This window comes from Botryllus schlosseri, chromosome 3 (assembly GCF_051294905.1).
Source record: "Botryllus schlosseri isolate E-star chromosome 3, Bs_hap1, whole genome shotgun sequence".
Classification (NCBI taxonomy): Eukaryota; Metazoa; Chordata; class Ascidiacea; order Stolidobranchia; family Styelidae; genus Botryllus; species Botryllus schlosseri.
In genome coordinates this window covers 30,552,471-30,573,305 of record NC_137238.1, presented here as the reverse complement: position 1 = coordinate 30,573,305, position 20,835 = coordinate 30,552,471, and the positions used below count along the sequence as shown (strand labels likewise).

The 20,835-nt window shown below is 41.7% G+C and overlaps 2 protein-coding genes across 2 annotated transcripts in view; both read left to right on the top strand.

Annotated features, from left to right (window-relative positions):
• LOC145435014 (uncharacterized) overlaps nucleotides 1-20,835 on the top strand; it is a 281,315-nt gene that overhangs the window by 1,601 nt on the left and 258,879 nt on the right. Inside the window, exons 2-8 of the mRNA XM_080312272.1 lie at nucleotides 4,120-4,277; nucleotides 11,386-11,495; nucleotides 11,677-11,810; nucleotides 15,122-15,199; nucleotides 15,263-17,902; nucleotides 17,995-18,107; nucleotides 18,329-18,542. Of these exons, the coding sequence (XP_080168398.1) occupies nucleotides 4,120-4,277; nucleotides 11,386-11,495; nucleotides 11,677-11,810; nucleotides 15,122-15,199; nucleotides 15,263-17,902; nucleotides 17,995-18,107; nucleotides 18,329-18,542 (3,447 nt within the window). The remainder of the gene's footprint in view (nucleotides 1-4,119; nucleotides 4,278-11,385; nucleotides 11,496-11,676; nucleotides 11,811-15,121; nucleotides 15,200-15,262; nucleotides 17,903-17,994; nucleotides 18,108-18,328; nucleotides 18,543-20,835) is intronic.
• Nucleotides 1-20,835, top strand: part of LOC145435015 (uncharacterized) — a 91,651-nt gene that overhangs the window by 47,470 nt on the left and 23,346 nt on the right. The window lies entirely within an intron of this gene.

Sequence of the window (20,835 nt, the reverse complement as noted above, 5' to 3'; positions counted from 1 at the left end):
ATGTTGTGGGATGATGATGACTTCGGAAATGTGTTATTTCTACGGCTGGGCACAATGATTTGAGTACTCGAATCTGAATCGAGTATTTATTTCAATGATTCGAGTCGAGTAGTGATTGATGATATTTTCGACTACTAGCAAGTGCGCCCTCTTGCGACAGAAAATATTTCAGTTAGCTATCGGTTGAATTTTTTCATTAAGTAGGCAGCGATATTGAGAGTCAGTACGGAAATCTTCCGGTATGTTTTTAAGAAAACTTATTATCCATGTAAAGACGAGGTTTACACTTCAAAGCATTTCCCAATTCACGGTCTCTCACTGCTACATTACCATTATGACGCAATAATCGGGGAAGTGAGGTTCCGTTTTTGTGAGCGCGAGCCTGGTATACCGTGGCTGTAGTTTATACTGATGTTTACTAATACCATACCGTTTTGGTCCCCCAAAACACCTTAAAAACACTGGTCGGTATAGATGGCTCTGAACTAGTAATGGCTGCTCAAACATCATTCAATAGAGCACCGGTATCTCGATTTACCAGTGGCGGCTCGTGACAATATCGGGTGGTGGGGCAAGGGCTGCAAGCGACTTTTTATCAAGATGACGTCACAATGGCGTTTTCCAACGTAAACAAGTAACTTAATGATGGTAAGGTAACATGAATTTCCCGGCAACAGTGATTTTAACGTATGTGCCACGAGAGGTCCGCTGGTGATCTGTGACTTGAAGTGTGGTAACTGCGTAAACGGCGTACGGAACAAAGATTCAACACGGTTCATGTTCGCATTAGACCTGACTAATTATCTGCAGAAATGGAAATGACTATAACTCGAGAGATAGCGTAAGCCTAATTGGAGAGGTCAACGAATTCGGACAGATACGCAATTGTTATCTCATAGATTGGGCCTGTCCTATTGAATCCAAAACATCATTCTAAAGAACTAAGAATAGCAGCCTCGGAAATTTGGTCTCGGTAGTCGGTACAGCATAAGAGATTTTGGCCTTGAAACTGGAGACTGTAATACGACACATACGTCTTTATTACTGTCTTATAGGTCTGCTGCGAAATCGCCTTTGGAAAATATATTACCGAATAAATACGAGGATGAAAGCCTTAAACTTGGTACACTGTTACATGACATTATCGAGAAGTGGCCTCATGGCCCTTTTCGGTATGGTACACTGTCAAAATTAATGCGAACAGACCAACACCGAATTCTGCGTAAAATTTACTGAGGAATAGGCTGATCAAGTGATCAGCTGTTAGCCGCCATCGAAAACCAAATAACTATCGCGCTTGACACGGGGTTGTAAGCAAAGGGCTTGAAGGCCACAATTTCACGGTGAAATTGACATTGGAGAATATAATATCAAAGTAAATATTTGAATGCAAACTGAGAATGATATCATCATCTCAGTTAACGTTACCGCAGATACACCGGCTTTTGGGTGAAATCCGCAATGTGTTGTAGGCTAAAGTGTCAGATCGGAGCACATCTTTACCATACTCGACCTTGATAACGAAATTACTGCCCTAATCATTGAGTGTCAACCTGGAGACTTGGCACAGCGTTCGATACTAAAATCAAGACATACCGTGCAAAAGCTTATGACGGATCTAGGTAAGGAGCATCGTTAAAATGAATAGAGACCAATACCGGCTTTGCGTATAATCTGTTAGCGATAAATGACGAGTCAGCTCTCACTCGAATTAGGAAACGAAATTACCACTAACACAGTTCAGTGACAAACTTAAAACTTGGTACAGCGTTCGATACTAACATTAAGACTTACCGTGCCAAATGTCATAACCGATCTCAGTATTGAACATCGTCAAAACCAATGGATACCAATACCGGCTTTTGAGTAAAATCTGTTTGCGATAAATGACGGATCAGCACACACTCAACTTCGGAAACGGAATTACTACCCTAAACTTTAAGTAGAAACCCTGAAACTTGGGGCAGTGTTAAATACCACCATCACGACATGACATAACAAGTTTCAAGAGTTTTCATGGTGTGAAACCCCATTAAAATCGACCTATACCAGCAAAGGTCGACTAAACGCATATGACGGTAACAGAGTTTAGCTATAGATACGATTGTTACATCACACCTTAAGGGCACAGAGCTATCGTGCCCCGCTTGCTCGGTAATTTTAGGAATAGGAGAGAGTAAATCACCGTTTCTTTATTGGGCGCGGCTTTGAGAGAATAGATAGTGAAAGCTTGTTATGAGCGCTACCGGGGCAAGCCCCGGCTAGGCATTCGCAAAGCGAAAACACAGAAGAGAATTCGATTTTCGCAGAGACTTCGCTATATATGGACGTTTACAAGCGAAAGGACAAGAAGTATACGATTTTCGCTGTGATTTCGGTTTATATAGATAGGTGTGCGTCTATAAATGGTAAAGAATTGTTATTGAACAGAATTTTAGGTGGGGCAATGCCCCAGTTGCCCTATAGGACGAGCCGCCACTGCGATTTACGCAAAACTATGATACGTGCTTTCTAATCGTTCGGCAACTATAATATTTTTTTCAAATGTGCAACTAGAACTACTGAATTTTCAAAATGTACAACTCGAACTAGAACTAGAATTAGAGCTTGAACCAGGGCTTTGGAGCAGCCGTAAATTTAAACTGCTCCAGCTCCGGCGCTCTCTTCTATCATACATTAGCTCCGGCTCCAGCTCCGGAGCCGCATTATTACCACTGCTCCGGCTCCAGCTCCGGCTCTGAAATTATCGAATGGGCCTGTTTATATCAGGGGTGGCCAACATGTGGGCCAAATGTGGCCAGAGAGAGGGTTTTGCGTGACCCGCGAGCTAATTTCCTATTATATTATCGAAAATGAATTGCTCAGATTGTGAACTTGCAATGCCAACCAAAAATTACAATTCTGGCTGCGACACATGGGATGTTGATGACTAAAATATCAGTTCCGACGCATTGGCAGATTCAGGGTCCAGTCACATTTTCAGTAAATCGTCGTACACTACAATAAACTAAAATAGTAGCGAAATTTTTCTTCACGCTTCGCGTGTTCAATTGTCACACGATTTCTTGATTGGTAGCCTACCCCCTACTGAAAATGGAAAAAACGCCTGATTTACCCGATTGAGTCTAACTGTATTCGCAATTACGGGAGAAAGTCTTTTCGCGTTTGCGCTCGCATAAAGATCGTCGACGGTGAAATGTAGACACAAAATGATAGTCGCATATTATCGGAGACCTTCGATATCGATGTGGCCAGACGCCGAATAGTCGTGTCCTTGCAAACTGAGCCTAGCGGGCGGTATACAATAGACCCGCCATACTCAAGTAATAATATTATTGACCTTGTTTATTTATAAACTTGGAAAATTTTACCCGCTTGGCGTGGCTAGTGGACCGCGCACTCGTTCGTCAATTGCATGTGCCCCTTTAGCCGAAAAGGTTGGCCATTCTTGGTCTATATAGATTACTAATCTACCCATAGGTTAGTTATCTATAGTAATCTAGAGTCTGTCAGCCGTCAGTAACATCCGATGTAGCAACGAAGACATATAGGTGCCACTTGTGACGTCGTACTGAATACTTGTCAATTGTCGACAACATCATAGTTGCACTAGAACGCACTTTACTCTCTATGCCATTGCTGTGCACGGCATTAAAATTCAGGCCTGCTGTTCAATTATGATAAATCAGCAGATGTGGTTGTTGCATATATAATAGCATCTTATGAAATAGGTCGGAGCCGGAGCTACTCCTCAAATAACGGGCTCCAGCTCCGGCTCCGGCTGAATTTTATGTAGAGCTCCGGCTCCGGCTCCAGCTCCGGTGAAAATGCACGGCTCCGGGGCTCCGGCTCCGGGCTCCGGCTCCGGCTCCAAAGCCCTGGCTTGAACTACTCACTTTTCAATATCCGCAACCAAAACTAGAACTCCTCAAAAAGCCCTTAGTCAGTTGACCGTCAACTAACTAAGTGGGTAGTTTGTACTAGTCTGGCTGTGTACAAAGCTCTCAACTATTGCAGTTGAGGATGACAAAATAACATCAACATAAACTCGGCAGCGTTATTCCTTTGCAGGCGCTATTTCAAGTATCGAATGCCATTTTGTGTAACTTTTTCGTTCAGTAATCGAGTCAGAATGCCCCGAAGAATGGGTGGAGCAAAATTCTCGCTGCTATTACTTTTCGTTTGGCCAAAGACCAGATACATCGTGGGCAGATGCGCAATCCCATTGCGAGAGGATGGCATCGAGTCTGGTGAGGATTAATGATGCGGGCGAGAATGTAAGTGATTCCAATATGATCTCAGCGAGCGCGCATGAAACGGATATTGTTACTGTTGCTGTGTTTTACTGCCTAAAATAGTATATTTATGCTGCGATTCCTGTACAACTACAATATAATGTTAGCAGGTTCAAACAAAACAGAGCATTGTTTTTGAAGAAGTAACACCATCATATTCCATTTTCGCAGTAAAACTGGTAAATACACACACAATAGTGGATCAACCTGCCCCCTAAGGAAAATTGCGAGTTGAGGTAAAACTCCAGCGAGTCGACTCACTATTCCCATGCATTACATGAAGATGTCATACATACGGAATTGTAGTAGGTGAAGAATAGACAAGGGTTACAAAGGAAGAGATGATTGAAAATGAAAAATCGAAAGGACCGAATTTATGCTGTGATTTTCGAGTACAGCAGTAAATGAGTGTAATTATTTGGAATATAACCGTTAGGTCTTGTGTGGCACGACAATAATAAATCAATAGGTGCCAGCAATTCAAATAAAGAGATTGCAACTAAGCACAAACTCTATTGCATACTTCGAAATGCTTAGTTGCGTTAGTACGTCGACGAGGCGAAAACAAATGTTCAAATGAGTACAAGAAGTGCGTAGGAAAGTTTTGTAAAATTCGTGCGAGGGGCAGAAGTGACATGCTTTATAGTAAACTATTATGACATCGTGTGATTCCGAGTTTTAAAAGTGTATAGTAGTAGGCTTACTCGCACCATAGTGTCCTATATGGTGTCGACACAAGCAAATCTCACGGCTCAGTGAAATTGTATCACGTCACAATTTCCATTTGGCTACAGGCAAATCGAAAGCTGACTCTGCACTGATGACGAAAACATAAATTTTATTCCGCTCGTGGTCCTGGAACTCCCACAATCAGCCTCGAATATTTCATTGTTATGGAGATTGGCATTGGGACGCAACAATGCTGTCTGGCGAAACGAGAGAGTAACGAGAGAGTAACTCTCTCATTTCGCCAGACAGCATTGTTGCGTCCCAATGCCAATCTCTCGTTTCGCCAGACAGCATTGTTGCGTCTCAATGCCAATCTCCATAACAATGAAAAATTCTAGGCTGATTGTGGGGGTTCCAGGGCCGCGAGCGGAATAAAATTTATATTTCCGTAATCAGTGCAGAGTCAGCTTTCGATTGATACCAGTTTTACCAAATTTAATGCTCGGCAAGCCGGTCAAAAATGACCGTCAAATTGCCTGTAGCCAAATGGAAATTGTGACGTGATACAATTTCACTGAGCCGTGAGATTTGCTGTGTCGACTGCCGACACCATATAGGACACTATGCTCGCACCATTAGGTCTCTGGGTATTGGGGTGGATAAAATGCATACTTCAACTGCAACAATTTTATGAATCTCACAATACCTTCCGTATTGAATGTGAACGTGAGGTTCACGTTCGCGTTCTGTGTGTGAACCTCTGCAATTTGGAGGCTTGTGTTCACAAACGAACTTTGGTAGGTTCTGCACTGTGAACTTTGGTTGCGATTCTTGGCTACAATTATTTGCGTTTCGACTTCCTGTCACTCTCCGCATGGCGCTGGCAAAGTTTGGTTCATCACCCTATGATTCGCCCAAGACCAACGTTTTTTTAGGGGATGGATTGACGAAGTGCTGTTTCGGTCCTGATTATCATGTACATTAATATATTACTTTACGGTAATTTAGGGTTGGAATTGGCAATATGACGTCACGTGACGTCATAGGTTCACGTTCGCGTTCACACGAGCCAGAACCTTCCAGAGGTTCGCACCATCCCTACTCATTCCTGTGTTCACACAGAGATCGAATTATGAGATATGAATGTTTCTCAAATCTCAGCCCGAAACTCAAGTCTCAAGCTACATGCTTGGGCAGTGCGCATGCGCAGGCACTTTTCAAACCACTTCTGTATCTACGATCAATTCTGCTTCTCGTATGTGAATCAAATTGACAGCGCTGCCCCTATCTGGATAACTGGTTGATTATTTTGACACCTGTCACGTAAATGAAGTATAGGTATTTTAGCGCGCATCACATGCTCAATTGTTCATTGCAGGTGAAATGGATGATTCAATAATTTCCGAATTTTCGTTAATCGATATTCCTGTCTTGGTCTCGATCTGACTCAAATTTGGCGAACCACATGTACACCACACGTCATAATATTTTGAATATGTGTATCAAGCGTAGGCAATTGGCAAATTTGCGAGCCAAATTTCGTAAATTCTGCGTATTTTTATGTTGGCTGGCACTGGAGCTTCGGGTTTGCCTCTTAGGAGCTATTTTGTCATATTCGACTTCCTTCACCTATCACAATTAAAATTTGTTTTCATCACATTAGATAACTAGCAAGTGCTGTTTACTCTGTACCTTAAGACGTATCTCAGGTTGTTTAAAATGAAACCAAGTAAGCATATTGGTGTCTTGCGTGCTATGAATCGTTGTCTTGCATTACATCAGATTGTTACCTCATCTACTGCCCATTGCAAAAGGCGGTGGGTTATGTCAACGATCATACACCATTTTGACTACCAAACATGCTTTGCGTTGTAAGACATCTGAGCTCCGTTCGAGTCTAAATCATTGAGGCATACACGAAGTCACTCAACTTCGTACATAGTTGAGTGACTTAGGGCATACATATAATTAGTGATCCCGCTAATCTTGTTTATCCACGGGAACAGTTTGCTTATAGTTCATCTTAGTGATGCGTTTGTTGTAGAATTGTGGACTTCTACAGCTTAGGTTATTAGGAACGGCTTTACAACAGACGCACATTGGTCACCTAAAATATTGGCGAACGGCGATTATATTATGTTTCAAATTTGAGTCGGGATTGTGGCAAATGTAGGCGAATAAGTGAATACATCAGTGGTTACCAAACTTCGCTTTCGCCTTTCCCATGCTAAAATAAGTCAAGCATTAAGTCTCTTTTCTATCAATAATATTGACTGCACGATATGATATTTTCGCCCCACAATCGACCACTTCGTTATTTTCGCTTATTTGTCTCTCTATATCGCCCACTTTGGAAACCTCTAAACCAGTGGTTCTCGAACCGTTTTCCCCTCGCGGACCGGTAAAATTTCAAAAAATATTTGTCGGACCGGTGGACTTTCAAAAATATAAACCAACTTAAGACGTGAAGAATGCAACCGTTTTTTGCAAGATGGTAATAGAGAGTGGTATTTTGATGGTTTTGATCGTAATTAATTATGTTCATGATGACATCAATGAGATTTTACCGTCTTGAGTCTGATGAGTCGAGGTAAAATTGCCTTGCCCAGATAAACGTCCTAGCACCGAGAGTCGTTTACGGTCTTCCGCGCCGAAGGCCATGGACTTAACCGACCACGCTAACTCGAATAATATTCTGTTCTTCGACAATATCGAGAGAACAAGCGTCTCGGAGTCGAACCAAGCACCTTGTCTTGTTACTTTGCTCATTGCCTACTACCATACCAGAAGAAGGCTTCTCTGGCTACTACGAATACAATGAGCCGCACGAAAACACGCGGCAACAGCTGTACCCGGCCAACCACGAAATCACGGCTGATCGTGAGCTTACTCGCCCAAAAACGTTGGTCTTGGGCCCCACATGGTGATAGACAAAAATTCTGTGGGTTTCACCCCCAGACCCCTATTGTTTGGGTGTTTTCACCAGCACTTGTGAACGCATTCAGTCTATTCAGTGTAGGTAGAAAGCTTATGCAACATAATCGCGCGAAGCGCGAAAATTTTCTATAGTTTATGACTGAATCGGTCAATAATATTGGTAATTGCATTTATATTGCTGTAAAATTTTTATGCTCTCAAAATTATCACATTTCCTGGTAGAGTTGATTGAGGTGCGTGTCGTCTTGGAAAATTTAGGGCACGTAATTAATAATAATTAAGCATATTCGGTGGGACTGTTGGAATAACTACTTCATTGCATATCAATATTTCGTGACCTACTTTGTGATATATAGTGAGTAGATATTGAAATCACCCAAGCGTTCTGAACTAAAGGACGCACACGATTCCAAATTGGTATTTCTTCACTGGCAAATAATATTTCTACATCTTGTCTGGCAAAGTTAAGATGATCTGTAATTTATGTACATTCACGAAATAATTCTGGACCCGCTTCAAGCTCGACCCCGCTCCAATTGGGAGGTTGAGGTGAGGCAGTTACGGTCCTTCGCAAAATGAATGAATCGAAAACGGACAACCGAGCAAACTGCATGCGCGGTTTAGCGTGCCAGCTCGTACTTGTAGCTCGCATGTCGTCAAATGACACGACTTGAGCTTTAAATCAAATCGAACCTGTTTCCAGATCTAATGATACTGAGCGAAATTATGAATGAGTTTAAAATTCGATGTTCATTTATTTTATCAATGAACAAGTCTTCAACTTATTGTACCTTGAAATTGAGGAACAAAAGTAAAATATACCTTGCGGACCGGCAGTTGAGAACCACTGCTCTAGACCACACGATAACCCTGTAACCGTACTGCAAAGCAGATGTTCAAACTGTCTGTCCGAAACAACCAATGTCCAAATTGCCTCGCATTCATTTTCACGTCCGGTATTGCTACTGAAGTTGACTTTTATGTGAATGAAAGCGGATAATAAATATCATACCAAATAGATGCGTGAGTGTACATTGTATACACCAGATGTGGAGAATAATATTTCCAGGTGGGCTAATGACAAGCGAAAAATAAATTGGCGAGCCGAGCCAAAAGTTTTAACTATATTCCGTGTCGTATTTTATTGCTAAGTAGACGAAAGTGAATTACACTGTCAACACGAGGTGCTAAGTGTATATGTTGAAATTAAGCCATGAAATAGTGATGGTTAATTACCAAAAAACGACTATTAATTTATTCCTTAGATGAAATTATTCAAAACAATACGAAACATGAAACATCCCTAACTCATTTAAATTACATTAACCTGAGACACTTTCTTCTATGGAAACGTCAAAATGTATTTGGGATATTACAAAAGTGGTATTGGTCGCGAGCTGTATGCAGCTTGGGATTTAGCCTTGTTGTTTTGATAGATTCGCTGGCAGATGCCCTGAAATTCGCACTTTTTCGGCCCTGGTCAGCTGACAAGTGTTAGTATTTCACTCCGTCTTTCTCATAACGGCTTTTCTAAATATATCTTTAAACACGGCAACCTGCTCACCACTAACTGAAATGACAGGGCCCCCATGACTCAAGTATAGAAATACATATTGCTCGAAGTCCAAATCTTCTTTAAATGTCTGACGTCCGCCTCCATCTCCATTTTTACCATGCCTGTTCATCGTTTTTGATTGAACGTTGCTCACGTGCACTGATTGACTTGTTTTACGGATTATGTATAGGGAACGTATGACATGACAATCTTAAGCACAGACCGTGTAATTTGCAATTTAACGATGGCAACAAACAAGTTTTGAGCTATCCGGTAACCGTTACTTGTGACTTAAATTGTTGGGGCATATACTTCGCTATTTTTGCATTCATTTGAGTCCAGATTATAAGACCCATACGTACAAATGCACTATACACACTTGACCAAGCAGGATTAAAAGTAAACGCATTTCCGGTTCAGTTTACAGACAGTGTTCTTTGTTCAAACGTTAGTATTGAAAAGTAGGAGTAATGCTCTAACTTCCGGGACATTTATCGCGGGTCAGTCAGAATCGCGTTGCGGCCCGTGTTTGGCCCACGGGCCTCACTTTGCCCACAGCCCAGGTCTGCTGTACATAGACGAGGTTGCTCAAAACTAACTTTTTCCGGATTGCGGCGATACACTGATTAAATTGTTAGGTTGCATAAAGAAAACGCTGTACACCAAATTTGGTTCCATTCCAGCCAGCAGAAGCCGAGTCCCAGCCAATTGAAATTTCGTCCATTTTTTTTTTCAAATAAAAGTATCTACGGTGGCAAATTTCGTCTCTTGACCGTGACGAAACGTCGTGTAGCAGGCATGTTTGCAGAGAGAGTGATGTTTTCCTCGTGCGTTTCCATCTTGAAAATGGCCTGTGATAGCGTTTGGACGTGGGGATCACTCATTATTGAATAATAATTATTACACTGATTAGCTGAAAATTCGCCAATTCCCTTGAAATAGCCTTGCTACAACGATGGTGAGACATTCACGAAGAATAAATACTTTCCACACAGAAATAGTTGTCTACAAAAATGAAGTACATTGATAAGCAGCTAAAATACGAGTAATTGTATTTTCCAAGTGCCAGTCAACATCTGGAAGTAATTTTTGTAACGACGATGCAGATTTCGCGAAATCAGAACGAAGCTTCTGGCTGCATGTTCACAATGCATTGTGATAATATGAAATCATCTTATTCTCTTTTCAGATCTCCCAATTTCCTCCAGCGAGTTATTGACGCCTCATAGACATTGATTCCGACTATCGGCGAAGTTATCTGTAGTGATCTCGGGTCATCTCAAACCATACCATGCTCGGGGAATCTTACCCGAAGTTGATGAAATCATTGCCAATATTCTTCCTATTAAAAGCTATCACCCGTTAACATTGCCATGTCATTCCCGACTCCATACATATTAGCTCCCATCTAATCATCTTCATCGAGCCTAGTAAAACGTCACTGCTTTTTAATACACTCTGACAAGAAAGGGTTAGTTATAAAACAACCCTTCTGCACAATCTATAAGGAACTATGAGCGAAAGAGTTGTAGGAACCACAAAATACCGACAAGATTGCGTAATGGTGAAGCGTCCGGCTTCTTGATCAGTAGGTCCTGAGTTAGATTCCAGGCCGAACAGACCAAAGACCTAATTAGTAATACTGGTATCCATGACTTCCGCGCTTGGCGCTCATGCATTACTGGGATAGCATGGAGAGGTGGTGCAAGACTTAAAAAGCCGTACATGCTATATCTGCGCCTTCATTGTCCAGCGGCATATGCATATCATGCACTCATGGTATGCATATGCGCAGATCGTGTGTATGTATATCATGAGTCGGTGTAAATGCCACAAAAACAGGACAGACAAAAATAAACTACGTCCTTTCCTTTCCTCAACAGTAATAGTATATATCTACATCTACGATAATGACACGTGTTTTTCCAGTCTTACCTTTTGACACAAATTGAAGCTCAAGACATGGTATGGATAGGGCTGAATACTACTGAAGATGTCAACGTCTGGAAATGGGTCGGTGGATTGTCACTTTATGACATGTAAGTGAAACTGCTTGCACTTCAATTCCATCACGCATAGGTATTAAGAATTAGCCCGGTAGCACAAAACTACATTTTTTGAAATCGGCGTAAATAATTTCGGCAACTTCATTGGTCGTTATGTCCCATTCCTCAATTATAATTTCATTTGAATTGAGACATAATACATCGACGTTTTCAGTCTGTTTAGGAATTGGGGAGCCGGTGAGCCAAACGGACGAGATGCAACGGATAAATGCGTTATGTTGGTTGGGGGGAATGGTTTCTGGTTCGACGGAGAATGCTCTCAAAACAAATCATATATTTGCGAAATGGGTACGTGGTTTTTGGAAAATTTGTGTTCTGTGATGACGGTCTAGTTCAGGGCATTGTGCGGCTCGCGGGTCAAATCCTCGCTCATAAACGATGTTATGTCAAGCTATGAAAGGTGCGGCTGATTGCCGACATCTCAACGAGATTTATAACACTAAATATTTGTTCACTTAAGTCAGCCGTGAACCGGTCTTAGCCGTGAACCGGTCTTTTTAGTTTATAATGACTACCGAGCCAGCCATCGTCTTCGGGGAGAATAATCTGAGTCGGCATTGTAAGAAATACCATGCAGTGATATTATTTCACATTCACACGGCTGATGCGGAGGACCTGCTAAAGAAGCTAGCAAAACATCAAAGCTATTTCACGAAGCCACGGCGATAAAAGCTTGCAATAACCTAACCTTCGAACGTTGACCAAAACGTTCGATATTGATGTGTCAAGGTGCCGAGATGACCGGTGCCAAATCCGAATAAATCTGTGTCCGTAGCATGAGCCGCACGGTGCGAATGAGACCCGCAGAGAAAAATAAATGAGATCCGTGACGTAATGCGAATATGATATCGTGTTCGTTTTACGAAGGGAAATTTTCACTTAGTTAGTTTCGTCTCGTGCATGTGAGTCATTCCAATATATTTGGAGCAATGACTATCTTTACCGCGATCTTCAGTGCTTTGAGAACCAACCTAGTGTCAGAACAACCTTATCATAGTGTGACATCAAACCGACTTGTTTGATACAGAGATGGGCACATTTTTCATGACCATGCAATATCGTCGGAACAACCTTGATGCGCGTATCACTTATTGGCTATGGTATACCGAACACTGTGGACATAAAAAAGACCAATGCAACCGCATAATATCAATCTTGGCGCGTGTGATTTTTTTGCGATAGTACAGGCAAATACTGGGTATGTAGAGAGATAGCTCAGGTGCGGTAGCGACCAACATTCGTATCCTTCGCGACCCATACTCTGAGAACCTCTGGCGTAAGCGATATCGTTGCCGGCTTCAGATAAGAAGATTCCATGTCAAAACTGAAAATGTTAGTAACGGCAATTGGTAATATTTTGATATTGACATATTTTGGCACTCTGCATGCGGAATGTTGCCGACCCCAAATCCGCTGTGAATAAATCTAGCTTCATTTTACTTCTGTATTAGAAGTTGATTTTGCTACACAGAGCTAATGAGTAAAAACCGGGGTCATGTTTTCAAATTTACCGGAGTCCCACATGTAGTCTCCAAATATTCTCTCAGCATATGCTTCCCAGAGAAAATATTCGGAGAGTGCGGTTAGACCAGTGGTTCCTAACCTTTTTTCTCCAGCGCCCCCCTTCAAACATTGCCTGAGTCTGGCGCCCCCTATTTCAAGGACTGTAGCAAAAACAATGGGTAAGGGGTCGAAGTCCGCTTTCGGGTTGGGACTTCACTATTGGACCACTCGACTTATCAACGGGCAAATTGTATGTGCTATTTTCGGGATCAAATCCAAGATGTTATAACGGGCCTACGGACTCATTGCATTTGGTTCGAGGTCGATGTACGTACACATTCCGAATTCTTTTCTGCGATTGTCAATACGGGGAAGTTAATTGTATTGGGTTTAGTTATATTGCTTTGTGTGACTACTAAAACAACTGTGAATGTGGTAGAGATTTGCTCACATTAAATTTAGTCCTGCACCAAGCTCTTAACTTTAACATGAATGTGGGTAAGAACACTAAGCAGTATCATCCTATATGATACAATGAAGAAACATTCTAACAGTGTAATTTTGTAGCTCTCAAATATAAGTATATTTAGTTCATTATTTTGGCCTAAAAGTTTCAAAACAACTTTAATGTACAAAGGGCATCACTCCCAAAAGTTGTACAGTAGCCTTCAATGCCTGCCAGATAAAATACCCAGTTCAAAACATTTTGCGGAAAATAACCCCGAGCTATAAGTATAAGTATCAGTTTATTATTATTTTCTTCATTTTAAAACAGCACAAAACTGCGATGCGATGAGCGCAACGAAAAGCGTTGTTATTTGACGGATTTCGTCGAATGTCAGTTTGCAATGAGAACTCAGGAATATATAGAACTATTGTCCTACGATACAATCATATATCCTTAGTACACCATCTACTGCGAGGCCATTCTTCTTCAGCACACCCCCCCCCCCTTTCATACCGCCGCGCTGAGCCCAGCCCGCTCATTCCCCCCCCCCCACTGAGCGTTTCCACCCCTTCAAAATTCAAATCGCCCTCTGAGGGGCGCTGGCGACGAAGTTAAGAACCACTTGGCTAGACGGAACGATGCCGACGTGACAGTACGAGCCCTATTATCCTCTTCTTGGGCTGTTCAAAAAAACTTTTTTCCTGCATCTTGCTGGCTATTTGATTAAATCGTTAGGTTGCCTTGAAAAACGACGCACACCAAATTTGGATTTATCCCAACCGGTATTCACGGATTTCGTACAGTTTGAAAATTTTGAATTTACCCAGAAAATGCGGGGCGTAAATTTGTTTTGCATCGTTTTCGAAGACAGCGCAACACTTTCATGGGGTTGGCAGAAAAATTTGAAAAATGTTTTTTTTTTGCATTTTTAGGCAAATTCAAAATTTTCAAACTCTACGAAATCCGCGAATATTGGTTGGAATGAATTCAAATTTGGTGTGCGTGGTTTTTTGAGGCAACCTAACGATTTAATCAAGTAACCTGCAAGATTCCGGAAAAAAGGTTATTTTTGAACAGCCCTAGTGTACATGCATTACAGACTGGTCAAAGAATGATGGATTTGAAATATTGGACATTGTAGGGGTGTCTCTGTATCTGAAACCGATATGCCGGAATTTTAATGAGGCGGCAAATAGCCCGACTCCCTTACAATCTCAATTATAGGTCACATTCGTATAATTTGTAAGTGCCAACGTGTTACTTGGCATTGATATGCTTTAAAACTGCTGAGCACGAAAAGTTTGCGGGATACTCTACTGGTGTGCGTATCATAGTTCAAATTTCAGGTAACGAGCCTTCTAACGTGAAATTGGCGCGATATTGTAAAACTGATAAATTGTAGGTGTGACACGTGGCAATGGGTGTGGCAATAACGATGACGTGGCGCATAACCATTGGCGGGGTTATAAATTGTTAATAACACTATCACGTACCAGTCAGAAAGGCAATAAGTTGCAGCCCATAAAAATTGGCGAAACCCTTCCTTTGAGATATTCCTTTACACTTCTTTAGTGGCAAAGTCGTCACAAAAGGCCCAATGCTAGTTGTTTTTATTGATGATGTAAATGTGTATTCATCCATTTATTAGATTTATCCGTGTCAAACACCACCGTTGCTGTTAATGCCACGACATCTCAACAGGTTTTTGCTGCTACAACAGTCGAAGGTACCCATTCAAAATTCTGTATATAAGACTGAGCAAAGTTTCCAAATCCAGCATTTGTTACAGGCATTAAATCGACAAATGCATTTAACACTGCTGACGTGACGTCATCTGACTCAAGTTCTGGATCTCTTGCGATTACCACTCAAAGTCCTGTTTCGGATGCCAATAATGGCAGCGACTTTACTGCCGAAATTTACCTCGCAACCACAACCGACATGGATATATTTGGGACTCCACAAACAACAGACCAAGTTGATGGTACAGTGTCGTCATACCAAGCTACAACATTCCAAGAATTTGATGAAACAACGGTGTCGAGGACTGATGCTGTTACCAGTGACACCACACAACTAGGTTCTACCGGTATTATGAAAGACTATGAAACTGATACCATAAAACGTATTGATCAGAGTACCCTATTTGAAATAGTCACCACTGCAATTTTAGATGCTACTACACACCGAGACGCCAGAACACTTGAAAATGTATATGAAACTACACAATATGATCTCACCACAGCTAAAGGCATAGCTATACCTACCGATACTAACGAAATTATGTATGGAACTACACAAATAGTCGGGACCGGTGTTGTGGATTTTTCCATCGACAATGATTTAGGTACTGTAACAGACATTGATCAAAGTACACAATTTGATTTAGCTACCACTCATACTCATGATGTTACCACATACCCCGACCAGAGTACCGTTAAAAAAGAATATGGAACTGCACGGTTAGATCGAGTCACTACTAATGGTATCAATGTAACGGCAGACACTAATGATGGCACTTATGTAACTACTGTCCTTGATACCACCGATGTTGCAAATTCTTCCACTACGTATCAAAGCCCGCAAATTCATGTATCTACGATTGAAATGTTTGATATCACCACATACCACTCTACTACGGTTGAAAGTGCGTATGCTACCACACAGTATGATCTGACCACTAACAAGAATACGAATACTACAGACACTGAAAATGATATTTATGAAACAAAGGTGCTTGATACTACCGCTTTTATAAATTCGACCACAGATTTTGATTCGGGTACTGTAAATAGTATTGATCAAAGCACACCTGTCAATTTGGCTACTACTGAAACGTTTGATGACACCACATACCACTCTACCAGGGTTGAAAGTGTATCTGTATACAGTACTACACATTATGATCTGGTCACCAGCAATGGTAACGAGAAAACTAGAGACATTGACAATGACATTCACGGCACAACAGTGCTAGATACTACCGCTGTTATAAACTCTTCCACAGATTATGATTTAGGCATGGTAAGTACTATTGATCAAAGCACACCAGTGAATTTAGCTGCTACTGAAATATTTGATGACACCACATACCACTCCACTAAGGTTGAAAGTTCATCTGTATACGGTACTACAAAGTATGATCTGGTCACTAGTAATGGTAACGAGATAAATACAGATATTGAAAAAGACATTTATGATAAAACGGTGCTAGATACTACCGATGTCATAAATTACTCCACGTATCATGATTTAGGCACTGCAAAGAGTATTGATCAAAGTACACAAGTTGATTTGGCTACAACTGACACATTTGATCACACCACATACCAATCAACTATGGTTGAAAGTGAATCCGGTACTGTTCAGTATGGTATGACCACTAACGACGGTAACGAGATAACTACAGACACTAACGAAGACATATATGGAACAACAGAGCTATATGCTACCGATGTTTTTAATTCTTCCAAAGATTATGATTCAAGTACTGTAAATGATATTGATAATAGCACACGAGTTGATGTAACTACCAATGCAATTCTCGATGTTACCACGTATTCTGGCTCGAGTACGGTTGACAATATGTATGGTTGGCCAACTACACACTACGACCTTTCCACCACAACCGTTATCGATATAACTACAGATATCAAGTCCAATCTTAATATAACTACTGAATTTGAAATATATACGACTGAGGTTTTGAACAGAACAATGGACATTGAAACGAGTACCGTTAGCCTCGTCGATGGAACAACCATGTCTGAATTTGACACAACTGACATGCTGAATTACGCCACACAGATGAATCCGACCTCTGACAGTATCGATGTTGGATTTACTACTGACAAAGTTGGAATATTTGAAAGCGAGCATACCACTGACTCTGTGACAACCGCAAGTTCAGTAATACATTCTGTCTCAAAATCAATATCAGCAACAAATGATACAACAACTACCGACGCCGGCACATCAATGGGAAATCTTCAATCAGCCACTGCGTTACAGACAACGACTGTGCCACTAAGAGAAATGTCTAGCACACTTGACGCCTCTACACCTGTTACAGCAACCGTAATTACTGCAGCACAACTAGACACAACTCCAAATGTTGTAGTAACCCCCGCCAACGGTGTCAACACGTCGGTACCAAGTATATTTTTAACCACTCCGCTGAAGAGTGCACAGACGACGGAGAGTATCGTATTGACAAGCCTTAGTTCAACAGTGTCGTCGACGACATCAGACCGAAGCAATACTTCGCATATAGCCGATCAGTCTTCTTCAGTTCCCGCCGCTGTCACGTCACTGCAGCCTATCCCAAATATATCAACATCAGCTGTTACCACAACAATGATTACAAACGATGTCGTGACCCCCGTTCAACGATCAACTACCGAGTCAGCTTCAAATAAATCTAATCCAGGTGGGACTCTGCTGTGTGTTCATTTCTAGATTGCAGAATGGACATCCAATGCAGTCGGAATGCGAGTTTCACAGGTATTTTTACAATTCTAGGTTACACGCAAATGCTGTTTTCGATGACGCTGCGAACCCAACCTTGCACGGATGCTATTAAAAACGTCTCGAGTGACGAATATGAAAACGCTTCCCAAATATTCAGGACAATCGTAAGTCGCATATTAGCAGTTTAATGAATTTTGTCGAAAACACCATAAGATACCTTCATGTAATGTATTGCACTGAACTATCGTAAGTACCAGACTATCCGATCATGATCGCCAAATATGTCTGTAAAATTGGTACAAGTCAAAGTACTACTTTCGCTTGGTAGACACCAGCATCGTTATACGCCAGTTGTCGGTTGATGATTTATAGTATTTATTCCCAGATATCATCAATAGGACATTACCTTCAAATTCCCACCATTGAAATCGACCGGTTATCATTCACTTGTGGTAGCGTTATCGGTGACGGCATAATGCAGTTTCCCCGTAGTACCACCGAAACTGCGGACCAAATTTCATCGAAATTCAACTCAGTTATTCAGGATGATTTGTTGCCAGAAATCGCAACATACATGGTCAGCGGATTTGATGCAGCAGGTAACTTACTACCATCTTGGACGTTGAAATTTTGCATTCAGTATCATTGTTTTTGTAAACTTATTGTACTGCACCGTTTGTCCTCTTCATGACTATCTTGAACATGCGTTTGACATGTATTGTACAGTACATTCTATGTATAGTTACAATATGAAACTGCGATTACTGAAGTATGCATATGGCATGATAATAAAGCACTTTTGAATACACCTAATGGTCTTGAGGCATTTAGTTATTGTTTAGTCCAGTGGTTCTTAACCTTTTTTCCTCCAGCGACCCCTTTCAAAAATTATCGTGCTCCAGCGCCCCCCAACTTCATATTGTAAGGAATGTAATAAAGACAATGAGTAAGAGGGAGGGCCGTAACAGCACTTCGTCAACCCCCCTAAAAACGATTGCCTTGCGAACCCATAGCATGATAAACCAAACTTCTGAGGGCTTCGCCCCCACGAACCCCATAGCGTGATTTCGATGGTCAGCAAAGTTTGTGTGGTCTGATCGCCCTAGGTACCAAAATTTTATGTAATGCATGAATGAATAGATGTTTATTAAATATATAAGTCGCTATAAACTTTTTATCCTCTCAGCCCACGTAATCAGATTTACCAGTAGCGCTGAGTGAGCTGTTGTATAGGAAAAGAAAGGGCACGTAATTAAACATATTCGGGCCTGCCCGTAGGTACAATTATTCGTTACCAGGGCCGTAACAGCGTCAGCCCCCCCCCCTGCCCCAAACAAAAAAACATTGGTCCTGCACCGCCATCGGGTGATAATCAAAACTTCAGGGGGACTTCACCCCCAGACCCCCATTCGGCTGTCCGCTATTTGCTGATACTAGGTATCTACATTGGGTGTCCATTTACTGAGGCCGCTATTCACGCCTAGACGCGCGAAGCGCGATAAATTTCACTAATTGATGGTTGAATTGGTCAATATGATCGGGAATTGCATGTAAATTGAGATCAATTTTTATCCTCTCTCTGCTCTCGTAAACAGATTTACCGGTAAAGCTGAGTGATGTGTGATTGAAAAGGTAGGACCCCTCAATAATAATTATACATCTTCGGGCGTATACCCGTTGGCAGGAACGAAACGTCACTTCGTCAGGCCCCCGAAAAAACTCGGGTCTTGGGCTCCCATAGGGTAATAAACCGACCGCCCCCTATCACGTTGTTCGTTTTAGCCACGGAATCAGCTGTACTGTTTAGCGAGCCAGTGTGAAGCGCGAAAACTTTCGATAATTCATGCTAAAATCGGTCAGTAAGATCGGGGATTGCATATATATTACTATCAATTTCTTGTCCTCTCTGTTCACGTTACCAGATTTACCGGTAGAGATGGGTGAGGTGCAATGTTCCCTCTAAGCTGCGCACGTGCGCAGTGCTGACACGGTCTCTGCGCACAGAAAATCTACGTTGCGCACAACAAATCTGAAGTTATGACCTTTTTTAATGCGTTACGAACTGTTGTCCAAGGGTCAGCGCAGTGAGTTGTGCAGACTCATCAAAAGTTAAAGCGAACATTGTGAGGTGTCTTGGAAGCTGTAGGGCCTGTAACTAATAATTAAACATAATCGGGCGGGCGAACCCGTTGGTATGACTTCGTTGCATGATGTTATTTCGTGGCCTCCTCTCTGCAATATCAAAAAATATAGAATCGCTCAACAAGGATATCGCCCATCAGGAATATCCCTGTCGCCCAATCGTACTAACCTAAAAGACGCACACGATTTCAAATTGGTATTTCTTCACTGACGTATAATTTTTCCCTGCCAGATGGAATTCGTCTTCTGGGGTTCAGATTGCCAAGACACGAACATTCGGTGCCAGTCATTTAGGAGCCCATAAACAATTAAACCTATATGTATTTTGAAGGCTATATATAACGAAGTTTTCGGTGTTAATTTGCTCCGAATACTCATTAAGGATATGTCCTATCACCACATCATCTACTGCGAAGCCATTTTTCTCCAGCGCACCCCATACCGCCCCCTGAGCCCAGCGTCCCCCATATCGCCCCCTGCGCGTTTCCGCCCAATTCAAAATCGCCAGCGCCCCTTGGGGGGGGGGGCGCTGGAGGCAAGGTTAAGAACCACTGGTTTAGTCTCTTGATGTTCTTCATTTTATAAGATACTAATCTTAAATATACGGACATACAAGCTGTGATAGTCGTGGCTGAAGTTCTGCTGATGTCTTACATTATCTATTTCCTTACATTTATTATATATGCACATAAAGTCTCTGCCTATGATAGAAACAAATATATTTTTTATTCCATTCAGTTCTATGTCCTG